The sequence below is a fragment of the Citrus sinensis genome, chromosome 4, assembly GCF_022201045.2.
Source record: "Citrus sinensis cultivar Valencia sweet orange chromosome 4, DVS_A1.0, whole genome shotgun sequence".
Taxonomy (NCBI): Eukaryota; Viridiplantae; Streptophyta; class Magnoliopsida; order Sapindales; family Rutaceae; genus Citrus; species Citrus sinensis.
The window spans coordinates 21,589,445-21,604,661 of NC_068559.1; the positions used below are offsets into that span (position 1 = coordinate 21,589,445).

Genomic DNA, 15,217 nt, shown 5'->3' on the forward strand with positions numbered 1-15,217 from the left:
TCAAATACTATTTTTTTAAAACAAACTACCAAATTGGCTTTTATGTATCCTGTTCAGGATGACGAATGATGTTAGGAGTGTTGTTATATTTGAAATGGTGAACAGGGCAAAGGAAAAGTGATGGCAATTGGAGCAGCAAATGAAGCCAAAGTGCCACTGAACTTTCCGGCGATTGCCTTAGGAAGGAACTTGAAGGGCACCATCTTTGGAGGGATCAAAACAAAATCAGGGTTACCCATTATCCTTGACAAATGCAAAAATAAGCAACTTCAAGTTGACCAACTTTTGACTCATCAGGTTATGTTGGAAGATTTGGACGAAGCAATTAAGCTGTTGAAGCAACCTGATTGCGTCAAGGTTCTAATCAAGATTTAAGTCATTTTGTATTTTATTGAATAAAGATGGCTGATAAGCCTCATTTTCCTTGTGTCTCTTACATATTTCAGCCTTCTTTTCTCTTTTTTCTTTGTTTTCTCTGGTTACAAGCTTTTAATAATGAATTTGCATATGTCAGACATATATTTATTTCGATGTCCAGTTAAAACTTAACTATTTATATAGTCTTATATAATAACTATCAATCATAGCTTCATATAAAAACTATATAAAAACTTTTACAAAAACGAGACAAACACTTATTCTTTATTTCTTTTTTATTTTATGAAATAAATTCGGGCCGTTAGTATTGTCTAAACATGTTTCTTTTTTTAAAAAAATTGAAACTGTTATAAATTATATTATCCAAAACCTCAAATATTACAAGTAAAATAGAACGGAAAATTTTCCATCCTTAAAAAAGAATTTGAACAACTGAAAATTACCATAATAAATCTGAAAATCCTGCCTTAGTGCCATGCATAACAAATCTAACTTTTCGTCTATTGAAGATAAACAATATTACTAACAAGCAGTAAGTCAAAGCACAAGACAACTGTTTCACGAAAATTAATATCATTCAAATAATTCCTCTAATGAACATCAGTGTGAAATCATCACAAAAACTACAAAAATAGGTAAACAAGAAAATTTTAAAAAAAATTACAAATGAAAATAAAAATACAAAAATGAAAAACCACACATCACCCCTACAAAGTTCCTCTTAGTGAACCTACACAAAGACCACTGCTACAAGGCCATTGAAATCTCTATGCACTAGTGTTAAAGTTGATGCAAGAACCTCCAATGCAAATATATTCTCACAGTTCAAATATTAGAATAGTCCTATCATGAAATTCATCAGAAAAAAGCCTTGTTGCGTTCAAGAAAAAATTTTAAAAAAAAAACTTGAAAATGAAAAGTGGCCGAGAGGGGAACTTCCTCTCCTGCTAGAAACGGTGGTTGGATCTGAGCGGTAGAGGATGGAAAAGATGAGAACTTTTGTTGATAGATTTTGCTGATCGAAGCGGCTAGGAATTCGGAATTGAAGATCTATTTTCGGATAATGTGAAATCACGACATATATTTCTAAAAGCACTAAAGCTACGTCTAATATTTCAAACGAGGCAAATTCTTGGGAGAAAAATTTGTTCAAGTGTATTGAAATTAATTACAATCTCTATTAATACAAAAGTTTGACTTCTCAGTTTTGACACCCTAACTTTGCCGCCATCTTTATTTATTTATTCTTTTTCAGTCTATATTATGTGCTTTAGAATGTTACATTATGACAAGTTTCCGAATGTTACTGTTTGGGTGGGATTTTCCTAACACTACGGATAAGAATAATTTAGCTTGACTGGGTTTGCTCCCCAATTCGAGTCCTAGGGAAGTCGTCTTTGTTGGGAAAACTTGTGCCTCCCGGTTCGAGCGGGGACTTCTAATCTGAATTGTAGTGCAGGCTTAAAGTTGTCTTCCGGTTCGAGCGGATACTTCTAATCTGAGTTGTGGTACAGATTTAAAATTGTTTCCCGCAGTTGGGGTCCTCCCCAAAATACCTCGTGGTTAAGACAAAAAAAAAAAAGCCAACCACTTCCTTTATTAAATGACTGAGCTGCAAGTCTCATTATTAAAAAAATTTATTATTGAAAAATCATGGGTCCTGCAATGAAATCTATCTCTACCATCTGAGAGCATATTCGTTGACCCCAAGTCAATCTTACACAACTTTTTTTGTTTTGTTTTGTTTTTTTACTAATCCTCCCCAGTGAGTAATGTATGAAAATTCCAACTTTCTTACATTATTAGATATTGTTGTTTTACAATAAAACATTTAAAATGCAATATTTTGAATGAATCGTGTAGATCTAGATCTAGACCCTATATGTATATATAGCTTTTAATGACTTTCAGACTTTGTCATTTTCACGTCTATTTTTCGAGGTCCCATTTTTTAGACTTTTCTCTGAAGTTGTTACTAGTTCTTTTATTTTCTTTTCTTTTTTTATTACAAAATATTTGTATTTTGATTGGCATAGCAATAGGGAACTAATATCTTTACTTTGCTTCAAATTTGAGAGACTAACTTAAATATTTTCACCTATGGGCCCTGTTATATATGAAGTTATTGGATAAAAAATAGGTATAATTAATCTTAATCTTATAAAATGTATGCACAGCAGAAAATTATAAAACATCAGTGTACAACTCAATTAGCACTGAATCTAAATTACTATGACCCATGTTTATAATCTAAATTATTATTTTAAAAAAAGGTGGGTTTAAAGAGTATATTTATGAGTTTAAATAGACAACAAAGAGTAGTTTCTTTTTCTTTTTCTTTTTCTTTTTTTCCACATGCGTCATCTTCTTCGTTGGTTATAATTCTAATTTTATGTTTAGATTTCTTCCTATAGATAAGTAGATTTTGTTCTTCCTTTTAATAAATTATGTTTAATTCATGTTTAAAGAAAGATATGATTTTTGCAATATTATCATGTATTTTAGTCAATTACTATGCGATATTTTGGTAACAAACATTTTTATGAAAAAGTGGGTGCCAAAGAGTTTTGTGTGTGTGTGTATAATTACCAAACAGGACATGTTCATTATTTGGTCATCTATTCTTAGTAGTGGTAAATTAAAATATTTACATACATAAATTATTACTTGTATTTTATGTTGTTTCAAAAAAAAAAAAAGATTTTGCGTAACAAAGAAATGTTTTTAGCAGGTTATTGTCCTTATACTATCATTAATTTTAACAATCAAATTAAGTTAATCGACCAAAGTTTAAAATTTTGAAACAATTCAAAAATATGTATCAAATTTTAAAACTATTGACATTTTTTATTTTCAGAAAACAACAGGGACATCAGTGTTGAGAACCTGAATGGAAAACAATGCATCCACGCCGTTGAAACAACTTGTGTTTCAGATCTAATGGTCAACGCGTATATGGAAAATATGGAAGGTACATATACTAGGTGGCAGGTGCACAGACCGCACTGTAAATTAAATCGGCCTGCTCCAACGCTCAACTCTACAGATTAGGTTGAACTCTCGAGGCTGTAAAATCAACAAGTCTCCACCTATCAAAAAAAAAAAGTCTCCAGCAATAAAGATGAGCATTTCACGAGCCATAACATGCAAAGGTATGTAAAAAGGTTTTAATTAATATAGTAAATTCACAGACTAAAATCAATTTTTATGAACTGTTATTTTCTATGGGAAAATTTTTTGAATCTCTATGCGTTTTGCAGCTGTTGTATGTTGGGGTAAAGGAGAGCCATGGAAAGTGGAAGAGATCCAAGTAGAGCCTCCAAAAGCAACTGAAGTCAGAGTTAAAATGCTTTATGTCTGATCTAATGCTGAATGAAGATGAGTATGGTTTTCGGAGGGCCAAGCGACCAATTTATTATGATGAAGGTTTAGAGGTAACCATTATTCACTATTACTTGGAACATGAGGTTATATTGTTCCTTCTCTTCAAACTTTGAATTGTATTCCCTTTCCTCTGAAGCAGAGGACCAGGCAGACCTTGAACGCGAAAATCAGCCAACTTAATAATGCTATTGACAATGTATCTTCACGTTTGAGAGGTGGCAATAGTGCTCCTAAAGTGCCAGTGGAAATTGACCCTGAAGTAGAAGCTACCATGTAAGGATTTGTTTCCAAAGTTCTAAAGATACCTACTGTACTTTGCATAACAATTTCCAATTTACTGCAAATCGCATAATGCCTGAAAATCAGATGTGTAGAAATCTCAGATGTGTTCATGGTTTTTTATATTGGTTTGAGGTTCCTTTTAATGTTTACATTTTGTACTTAAAAGTGCAATGTTCAAACTTAAGCTAAATCTGCAAAAACTCCGTTCTTTCTTTATTACAAATTAGAGGTTTGGTGATGAGATTAGGAGTGAACATAAATAGAAGGGATCTCAAGAGCAGATCTTAAGATTTTGATCTCGAATTTAACACAAGGAGAGCATAGGATAAAACCTATCAAATCGTGATCAGGACCTTGACACAATCAGGTTGCTTCAACAGCTGAATTGCCTTGTCGATCTCTTCCAATTTAACATGATGGGTCAAGAGTTGATGAAGTTTAAATTCCTTGTTCTTGCATTTGTCAAGCAGTGTCGGAAGGTCGGATTTTGTTTTGATCCCACCAAAAGTGGTACCTTTCAAAGTCCGGCCACCACATGCAAGAGCGATTACGTTCAGTGGCACCATCGCATCAACTCCTACCCCAATTACTATCACTTTTCCTTTTCCCTGTTGCCCATTTAAAAAAGAGTGTCAGTAATTTCTTTTTTTTTTTTTTCTTTAGAGTTACATATCCCAAGTGTTGCAAGATTTTTAACTTACCACTTTTGTGGTTTCAAGTGCTTCAGAAAGTAAAGATGGAACCCCAGTGCACTCGAAGCAATAATCCACACCCATTCCATGAGTTATCCCCTTCACCAGTTCTGAAATTGACTTGTTTGGTTCATCATCAGGGTTTATGAAATCTGTCATTCCAAAAGCTTTCCCCTTTTCTTTTTTCCATGGGTTCTTGTCTATCCCAATTATCTTAGCTGCCCCTTGCATCCTGGCTCCATCAACAGCCTGCAATTACCAATTACAACAATCACAACATTGCTTTTGACAACACTAAAATTGTTTTTCCCCATTTTGTACATAACATACCCCTAATCCAACAGTACCAAGCCCTAAAACAGCAACACTAGATCCTTTTTCAACTTTGGCTTCCTTCCAAGCCGCCCCATAACCAGTTGTAAATCCACATGAAAGGAAGCTAGCATCCGAGGGATCAATGCTTGGATCAACTTTGACTACATAATTGGCATCGATGACCATATATTCAGACCAAGTGGAGCATGAAAAAATGTGATACAATTTTTGGCCTCTTACGGACATTCTTGAAGTGCTATCAAGCATTAAACCGTTCAGTGCTATTGGATATTTTAGGCATAAATTGGTCATTTCTGATGTGCAATTTTCACATTCTTTACATTCTCCAATATAAGTTGGAATCACAATATCTCCTTCTTTCACTTCTTTCACTTCATCCCCAGCACTCTCCACCACCCTACGAATTGCATTAAAAAACAAAAAAAAAATTTCCAAAATTAACTTCTTAGTTTTATGTATATAGATGAAGTGATACATTGGTGCAATTGTGTATATAATACATACATAACAAGGAAATCAGTACTTACCCGACACCTTCGTGCCCGAGAACACGAGGATAAAGAGGCTGAAAAAAATAAAATAAAAGAACAAAACAGATTAAATTATTAACCAAGATTTATGTGATATAGTTGATACTGCATATACTAACCGCTGGGAATCCTTCAGAGCAAAGGATATCAGTGTGACAAACACTGGCATAAAGCATCTTAACCCTAACTTCAGTTGATTTCGGAGGCTCTACTTGTATCTCCTCTACCTTTAATGGCTCTCCTAAACCCCAACATACCACAGCTGCAGCAAAAACATATCCAAAACTTTTCCCATCAAAACGACACAAAAATCTAACAACAAACAAACCAACCCAGTTCGTATAACTTGTTTCTAAATTTTACGCAATAATTGGATTAATAGCCTTTTTCATACCTTTGCACGTTATGGCTTGTGAATTGCTCATTGTTAGTATTGCTGTAGATTTTGCAGCCTCGAATTTCAAACTGTCGATAAGGAGATGAGCTCTGCATAAGGCCACTTCAATGAAACCGTTGACTCAAATAAATTTTTTAACCAGTCGTGCCACCGATGAGCTGTCGGCTCACTGAACCGCAAACGTTGAGCGAGTTTCTTAAGATAGGCGTGGGCCCAGATTCTATTGGACAATTTCAATAATTTGTCATCTTTTAAGGTTATATTATCAACCATGAGTCACTCACTTTATTTATTTGGTGTCATGATCTTCTCTGACGTCTGAACTGACAAATAAATAGTGAAGTTTTAACGGTGATCACCTAGCTAGGGCTAGCCCACTGTGCACTGTTGCGTCTGGCGTAAGATATGTTAAACGTAACTTAGTCAAAACTTTCTTAATTTAGCCGAAGCTTTCTTAATTGGGAGTCATTATGTTACGTGTAATGTAACATACACAACCCACAAGAATCACACAAATTATGGGACCTATATAATTATGTGGTTCTTGTGGGTTGTGTATGTTACATCAGATGTAACATAACAAAATCCTTCTTAATTATATAATAATGTATAATTGAGTACAGGGAGGAATAGCTTTCTCCTTCATTAATTTGCGGGCAGAATAGTTTCAGCTTCAAATTTTAGGCTGTGATTAGTAGAATTGATTTAGATAGTTTCAATAGAATTCTGAACCATAAATTTTTGTATAAATTTATTTTATACAAACTGATGTGATATAGTAAAATTAATTAAATTAAATATTTATTGGCCCACATGATTTATTTTTATTATTTTATATTTTCATTCAACCAATGAATTAATGTCACATCACTTTGTACAAGATAAGTTTGTACAAGAGTTTGTTGTTGTATCACCACTAAAAAAAAATGGGAGAGTTAATTTGTGAATTAATGCCACATCAATTTGTACAAGATAAGTTTATACAAGAGTTTGTGACTATATCATCACTCAAAAGAAAAATAGAAGAGTTAATTTGTGAAAGAGACTTCACCATCAGACTAAGGAAATTAACTATAGTTAGGCATGCATGATTAGTCAAACGCAATTGGGTACGTGATTTTAAAAGGGATCATGATCCTCTCTTGATTTGAGCACTCCTGATCTTTTACATATTTTGTGCCACATGTGTTTTAGTGTTAGTAGATGATTAAGATTTAATTACTTTTTATTTTTAATTTATTAACCACCAATCATATTAATAGAATTTTCTTAGATGAAAATCAGATTAGGAGAGGATCCTGATCCTTTTGGAAGACACATCGCATGGCTGTCGGGGAAAGTCAAACGATTCTACAGTCGAACAATTTATTCGAGGGGTAAACATCTTTTTTAACCCCAAATAATAATAATGTTTAATTTACCTTCTAAAAATATGAAAATATTAATTTACTTATTTTCATTTAAAACATGAAAATAAGTGGGGGCATGTAGATGTATTTATATTTTATTTTCTTAATAGTAAATAAGAATAAATTGATATTTTCAAAATCTTTAAGCATAAGTTGAAAATTGTCATTTTAAGTAGGGTAAAATCTAAAGTTACCCTTTGTTGTGCAAATTTTAATGTACTCGCAAGCGCACGAATCTATTGTAGTATAGATCAATGGTGACGAGTGTCGATCCCACGAGGAGGTGGATTTTAATTATATGTAGAATTAATTTTGTAAATGGGTGGTTGAAATTGTGGTGGAAGTGATTTAAATTATCCTAAAATTGGAATTGAGATGGCGATAATAAATTCTAAAATTAGAATTGCAATGGCGAGAATAAATTGAAGCGAAATCTATTGAAATGACGTACTTAGGTATCTGGATCCGTATCAACATGCATCATGGGCTAAATAATCCGTATTAATGCCAATTAAATCATGAGGGGGGAATCCACACCTCATGAACCACGCTCTAATCAATATGATGCTAAGGGCTTATCGTGTCAAATAATAATAACCTTGTACTTGAGGACCGGTGAAACCAAGGCGGTACTAGACAAGAATATTATTATTTGTCGACGAGAAGTCAAAACATCCACAAAAACTAGAGGGGAAGAGAAAATAAATTTACCAAATTAAGCCCATGACACATGTTGAGACTTCACCTTCAACCCAAGCTTGAAAAAAAATTAGCCACTCATAATTGAACTAGAGGCAAAATGGGAATTTATTAAAATACGAAGAAAATACAAGATGGAGAAGGAATTATAGAAAATGGATCCCAAAAATAGATTTAGAGATATCAAATTAGGGGGGAGAGGCCCCCTTTTTATAGATACATCAAGTAAATCATGGCCATCATATTAAAAACAGTTTGGACGCTCAGGATTGCGCTATGTCATCAGTCAACAGTACGCGGTTTGACCACGCGGATGAACAGTAACACGGTTTGACCCGGATGAACAGTAACGCGGTTTGACTCGGATGAACAGTAACGCGGTTTGGTTGAAAATAATCCTGTGTGATGCATGTACCGTACGCAAGATTTTTCGTCCACTGATATGCTGCCATGTCACCATCAACAGTATATAAGAATTTTAGCCCAACAGGATCGTGACACCTCATCAGTCAATGCCACATCATCGACCCGTCTATATGAACAGTGTCGTGAACAGTAACATAGACAGTACCGTACACGTGAATAGTACCGTACATGTGAATAGTGTCATTTTTCCTTTTATGCTCCTCCTAAGGTTTTCGACCGTCCTGAGTTAAAAAGTGATGTCCGTTTTACCGTCTAATCTCTCCTTTATTGTGAAATTACTATAATGCCCCTAAAATACATAAAATACTTAATTAAAATAAAACACGTGTAATTAAATCACAAGAAAGTTAAATACATAAAAGTAAAGGTTGTTAGTAAGACTTGAAATGTAAAATGACGGTTTTCTCCTTTATAAATATGCATTTTCTAACACTCAACACCCTTATCCGAATAATTGTTTTTACCAAAATAATCTTTTGATATCATATTATTTTTGTACACACTTATTTGTACGCGACATAAATCCTCTCATTATCTAAACTTATTTGAGTTTTGAAAGATCTTTTGACACGTCGTATGCTTTTTAATTTATATATGATCAAGATTTATTTCTTTATAATGTTTCAATATAATAATTACTAACCACATTTTATTTGCTCATAAAAAAAAAAAGAAATTTCTTGTCAAGTTTGTACAAAGTATTTATGACTGTATTATTTTTTAATTCCAATATAAATAGGCCTGATTAGTGTCTCGTAAACTATATACAATATTGAAAGAAAATATTACTCTTTCCTCGCACATTTTCTTAAACATGGTTATGATTCTTCATATTTTAATCCAACACAAATAAATTAATATTACTTCAAAAGGAACCACAAACGATCGTTTTCGAATATTTCAAATTGGTTTCAGAATTTATAATGTCGTAGATTGTCCAATTTTTATATCTTCGTTTATTGCATCAGAATGCTTTTCAAAAAGCAATCAATTTTTTTTTTTTGAAAATCTTTTACAACCTATACATATACGACAACATGGAATTTACCAGGATTTTAAAGACACGAACTTTTGTCTTGTTCAATATTGAGGGGTTGTGCTTTGAAAGTTATAGTTGCTATAGAATAAAAATTGTAATTATGAAATCAAAGTTCATAATGTATGGTAAATATGATTTTAGAAAATAATTTTGATAGAAATAGTAAATATATTATATGTTTTTTTTTATCATACTTGTGTGAGATAAAATCAATTTAGTTTACGAACTACATCAACAAGTAGAGCTAAATACTTTAGTGTTATAACTTAAAAGTTAGATTTTCCCAAACAATATATAAAATTTTTAACTTGTGAGGTTGCTTCCGGAGCTTGTGTCACAAATGCCTAGTCCTAAAAGTTCTAAAAGTTAATTACATATCAACTATGCACTCATATTAGTAGATATGTGGCACACATTTTTTAAAAGTTTAAGATCTTAGCACTCGAATCATCAAAGGATTCTTATTTGTTAAAAACGAAAAAAAAAATCAAATGAGGCAATTTCTCGGAAGAAAATTTTGTTCAAATGTAGTGAAAGTAAATATCATCTCTATCAATGCAAAAATTTTGATTTCAGGGTTTTGACGCCCTAACTTCGCCGCCATCTTTATTTATTTATTCATCAATTCTTTTTCAATCTGTATTATTTATGTGACATTATAAGCATCAGAATATTACACAACTATGACAAGTTTCTGAATGTGACTCTATCAATCTTTTATTTTTTGGGCTGAATCCCATAATTTAATTTTGGTTGTGCAGTATACATTTTTTTAATACAACTTTTTTATTAGAAACTATCATTAATTACAAGACATGTAAAACAAAAATTGTGAGGTGCAAAAAAAATTACTCGAAAAGTATGAGACAATGTAATGTTAAGTATCGAATGGGGAAAAGGAAAAGTGAAGTTAATTGGTATAGGTGGCCGGACTTTGAAGGCTACCGTTTTCGGGGGGATCAAAACAAAATCTGCCTTCCGATACTGCTTGACAAATGCAAGAACAAGGAACTTAAACTTCATCAACTTTTGAACCATCATGTTAAATTGGAAGAGATTGGCGAGGCAATTCAGCTGTTGAAGCAACCTGATTGTGTCAAGGTCCTTATCAGGATTTGAATGGTGTTGCCCTTTAAAAATTGAGTTCGAAATCTTATAAGCCTCATTTGCTTTTGTTTCTTACACATATCTCTGTCTTCTTTTCTCTTTCTTCTTTTATTGTCAGCTTTTACTAATCGAATTGGATTCAATACTTATCTCATTATTATCTTTTAATAATTTTATGTCACATGCATTTCTTGTACCTATAATAACTATCATACAAGCACTTCTTGTATATATAACCAGTGGCTGATCTAGAAAAATAATTTACTGGGGGCTAAATTAAATAACGACAAGACATAAAAACTGAAAACTTGAATATATAAACTTGAATATAACTTTTTTGGTTTAACGAAATCTCTAATTAAAATGTGGCACTCACGATCTAATAATTATGAATTATAAATATTTTGAGATGTGGGCTTTGATTTTAAGTTAAAGTATAACTTTTGTAATTAATAAAATAATAATTTAAATTTAAAGGATGTGGCTAACTAATAATTTGACAGGGGTTATTTAGAAATATGATAATTTTTCTTTATCAAATAGAGGTATTTTCTTTTTCCAGTGGAGGCTTGAGCCCCCACTTGTTCTACAGTGAATCCGCCACTGTATATAACAACTATCAATCACGGCTTCATGAAATAATTCAGTACAAATGTAAGACTAGCACTATTTGGTTTACTGAGATGAAAGAAGTATATTTATATTGTTGGACCAAGACCAGCAAAGAACCGATCTTAATCCCCCAAGATCCACTCGACTTAGCCTTAATCAAAGAACTAATTACGATCAACCAATGCTATGTGAAACCACTTATTGAAATCAACAGATATCAAACAAAAGAAAACAGAGAAATAATCACACACTAACACAAAAGGGTTAAGTGGTTCAGCCACCAAGTGACCTACATCCACTGTGAAAAAGAGAAAGAGCTTTCACTGATTTAGAGTTTACAAGATACAAGATGCCTGAGAAACTATTACGAACTTCAGCACTACAGCAATGAAAAGAAGAAGACTTATATACACGCCTGAATTTCTCTAGAAACAACCCCCAGAAACCAACTCACCAGGCCTGGGTTTGTTGGTAACAAACCCAGAAATTTCCCGCTTATCTTAACAGCATTAATAGCCGTTCAAACTAGCTTCAATACACGTGTAGAATCTTCACTCAAAACGCAGCCTTCTTCAGTCGTTTAGAATAAGTAAAGCATGTGCAATATCACGTGCTTAACTTATTCATTTGGCTGATCCACCAAGCTTGTCATACGACTCACTTGTGTCACATAACCGACATATCATCCAGTCCTGAAACTCAAGACTGACATGTCATACTCAACTACAAATATAGATTTGCAGTTCACTTCTCAACATTCTCCACCTTGAACCAAATCTGTTACTCCTCTTTTTCTCCATCATCATATCCTCTGCAGCTTAGATCCTACAGACTCCAGCTAAGTTCACACAGAACTCAAACTTGGCACCAGGTAAAGCTTTGGTTAACATGTCTGTCACATTGTCATCAGTGTGTATTTTCACCAGTTTTACCACTCCTTTTGACACTTCCAGCCTGACAAAATGAAGCTTGATGTCAATGTGTTTAGTCTTCTCATGGTGTATCTGATTTTTGCTTAAACAGATAGCACTCTGACTATTACAATGAACTGTTATTTGCCTCTGTTTATACCCCAGATCAGTCACCATTCCTTTAAGCCAAATAGCTTCTTTTATTGCATCAGCTGCAGCAGTGTACTCGGCTTCAGTTGTTGACAAAGCAACAACATTTTGCAAAGAAGCTTTCCAACTTATAGTGCAACCACTCAGTTTGAACAGATATCCAGTCAATGACCTCCTTAATTACATAATTAATGAACAGTAATACATAACTCTTTCAATACTTATATTTTTTGTTTAAATTACTTGGTTTGACCACCAGTGAATTTTTCTTATTTTGATCTTTTTATTTTCAGGCCCTTTTCCCTCGCGTTCTTGGCCATGAAGGTGTTGGGTAAGTACACATGTTTCTTAATTATATATAGTTTAGCCTAACGGCAATCCCATTCCCCTCTCCATTTCTTCATTATGTATGTATACATAATTGCACAAAATGCATCATAAAATTAAAAGAATAGTTTTGGTTTTTTTTTTAAAAAAAATAATGAAATGCAGGGTGGTGGAGAGTGTTGGTGATGAAGTGAAAGAATTTAAAGAAGGAGATATTGTGATTCCAACTTACATCGGAGAATGTAAAAAATGTGAAAATTGCACATCAGAAATGGCCAATTTATGCCTGAAACATCCATTCACCATCAATGGGTTGATGCCAGACGGCAGTTCAAGAATGTCCATAAGAGGCCAAAAATTGTATCACCTATTTACATGCTCCACAATGGCCGAATATACGGTGGTTGATGCCAATTATGCTGTGAAAGTTGATCCAGGTATAGATCTTTCACTTGCTGGCTTCCTTTCATGTGGATACTCGTCTGGATTTGGCGCAGCTTGGAAGGAATTCAAAGTTGAAAAGGGATCAAGTGTTGCTGTTTTTGGCCTTGGTGCTGTTGGATTAGGGGTGTGTAACTACATGTACAAAATGAGAAACACCATTCTCTAGTTCCTTGAAAATAATTTTAGTAGTTATCGTAATTTCTAACTGCAGGTGGTCGATGGAGCCAGAATCCAAGGGGCAGCTAAAATAATTGGGATAGACAAGAACCCATGTAGAAAAGACAAGGGAGAAGCTTTTGGAATGACGGATTTTATAAATCCTGCTGATGAACCAAATAAATGAATTTCAGAATTAGTCAAGGAAATGACTCATGGAACGGGTGTGGATTATGGCTTTGAGTGCACTGGGGTTACATCTTTACTTTCGGAAGCCCTTGAAGCCACCAAGTTGGTATGTTTCTTCACTAAAACCCAAGGAATTAGCATTTCCGGCAGGCTTTAAATCTATTTTTAGTAATTTTTCAGACAAACTATCGAACACATTTTTAATGATTTCATTTTCAAATTCTGTATTTTAAAAACAAACTAAGAAAAATAAAATATTTGATCTTTGACTTGTTCTGTAACTGTCAATCGAAGCTTCATTAAAAAATAAAATAAACCAACACGGCATCCAGATTCCAGTCTAATAAGATTAAAGATATTAAAATAAGTAAATATCTTCACATATTTAAGAACATTTATATATTTTTTTTCTATTAAAATAAATAATGGGGGCGCAGTTAGTGGTCAAGGGGTATATAAAACTCTTTTGTTTTTTTATTTGATTGCCGGACCGGGGCTTCTTGGTGCAAGCCTGGGCCCAGGCCTAGTAAATTATTACCCCTGTTGACAAACTGAAGTAATTAAGCAAAATTTTACTTTATTAAAAGTATTTATTATAATTACATTCTTTTTTTAAAAAAAAAAAAAAAGGAAAAATAAGATTAATCTCTCTAGACTCTGAACCCAAGTTCCGTCCCGTCATTTCTGCTAATTAAACATTTTTGGATAAAAATATGTAGGGGCAGAAGTTAATGGATAGATTCAGTTTTTCTAAAAACGCATCTGCTATATATACAAAAATTGGTGGATAACCAAACATTAAATGAATATGAACATGAATCAAATTAATAATAATACTAATAATAAACAAATAAGCCATTAAATTTTCTAATTAATTCACTACTTTTTAAATATATTGGTGGGTAACTGCCAAAACATTAATAAAAAACATAAACAATTAAGAGAATATCTTTTTAAAAAATTAATTACCTATTGGGTATGATTTATTTAATAGTCATAAGTGTTTATTTTATTATAAAATTTCTTTTTAAATTTTTTATTATTTTTTAATTCTATTTTGATAGAATATTTTTTAACTAAATAAACTATTTTGCTGTCAGAGAGCTTTTTTTAAAATGTCCATCATTTATTTTAAAAGTTCTTTTTTAATATGTCCATTATTTATTTTACATTCTTATTTCACATTTTTACAACATAACTTTAAAAACTAGTCTACTAAAATAATTTTTTAATTTTTTAATAAAGGCTCTCACACAATCAAACAACTATTTTTTTTAATAAAAAACTTTGCTTAAATAAATTATATTTAAAAAATTATACTAAATGAAGCATAAGAAAATCACAATTAATATGTTATGAATAATGATACATAAACAATTTTTTTATATAGTCAATATTTTACTAACTGATATGACATATTATCATTAGTTGAATTCAAAACATAATAGAATCATGATTTTTTTTTAAATATTTTTGTCGGTCAATCTTTTCTTATCACATTCATAGTTTTCTTGTTTGTTGAACATTTGGAAGTCTATAATTTTATTAATTTTAAATCTTTTTCAAAATTTATTTGTTTTTTTTATGAGTTATATCTATTTTTCAAATTTTTATATCTAAATAAAAAAAAAGTAAATTTTTGTAATTTTAATATGAATAAAAAAATCTAAATAGAAAATAAATAATATATTCTAAAAATATCATCATTAAATATAGGGAGATTACCAATTTCCCCCCTACAGTAATCAA

The 15,217-nt window shown here is 32.3% G+C and overlaps 3 protein-coding genes and 1 pseudogene across 6 annotated transcripts in view; 3 read left to right on the plus strand and 1 right to left on the minus strand.

Moving 5' to 3' along the window:
* Positions 1-518, plus strand: part of LOC112498952 (alcohol dehydrogenase 1-like) — a 29,417-nt gene extending 28,899 nt beyond the window's left edge. Inside the window, exon 7 of one of the 2 annotated variants that reach the window (XM_006494869.3) lies at positions 298-518. In XM_006494869.3, coding sequence (XP_006494932.2) covers positions 298-375 — 78 coding nt within the window. In that variant the 3' untranslated portion in view covers positions 376-518. Of the gene's footprint in view, positions 1-105 lie in introns of both variants that reach the window. The other variant, XM_052439242.1, reaches the window with a different exon arrangement.
* The window catches only part of LOC102628651 (uncharacterized), a 69,838-nt gene extending 65,645 nt beyond the window's left edge, over positions 1-4,193 (plus strand). The window contains exon 5 of one of the 3 annotated variants that reach the window (XM_052439250.1): positions 3,846-4,193. In XM_052439250.1, coding sequence (XP_052295210.1) covers positions 3,846-3,875 — 30 coding nt within the window. In that variant the 3' untranslated portion in view covers positions 3,876-4,193. The remainder of the gene's footprint in view (positions 1-3,845) is intronic. The other 2 variants (XM_052439244.1, XM_052439246.1) reach the window with 2 other exon arrangements.
* Positions 4,194-4,236: 43 nt separating this feature from the next.
* Positions 4,237-6,166, minus strand: LOC102628355 (alcohol dehydrogenase 1-like). The gene is made up of 6 exons (XM_052439240.1): positions 5,997-6,166; positions 5,722-5,864; positions 5,600-5,637; positions 5,067-5,469; positions 4,746-4,985; positions 4,237-4,652 (listed from the first exon to the last, which is right to left on the minus strand). Exons 1-6 carry the CDS (start codon positions 6,025-6,027, stop codon positions 4,380-4,382), a joined length of 1,128 nt encoding a protein of 375 aa, XP_052295200.1. The 5' UTR covers positions 6,028-6,166; the 3' UTR covers positions 4,237-4,379.
* A 4,294-nt stretch (positions 6,167-10,460) lies between these two features.
* Positions 10,461-13,656, plus strand: LOC102623660 (CYP enzymes assisting alcohol dehydrogenase-like; annotated as a pseudogene).
* Positions 13,657-15,217: the final 1,561 nt, after the last annotated feature.

Bases quoted from the DNA above. Each gene is read 5' to 3' on its own strand.
- LOC102628355 (XM_052439240.1), bottom strand. From the start codon at position 6,027: ATGAGCAATTCACAAGCCATAACGTGCAAAG. The intron at 5,638-5,721 runs GTTAGTATATGC...TATTTTTTTCAG, and splicing joins GCTCTGAAGGATTCCCAGCG to CCTCTTTATCCTCGTGTTCT. The intron at 4,986-5,066 runs GTATGTTATGTA...TGGTAATTGCAG, and splicing joins TTGGTACTGTTGGATTAGGG to GCTGTTGATGGAGCCAGGAT.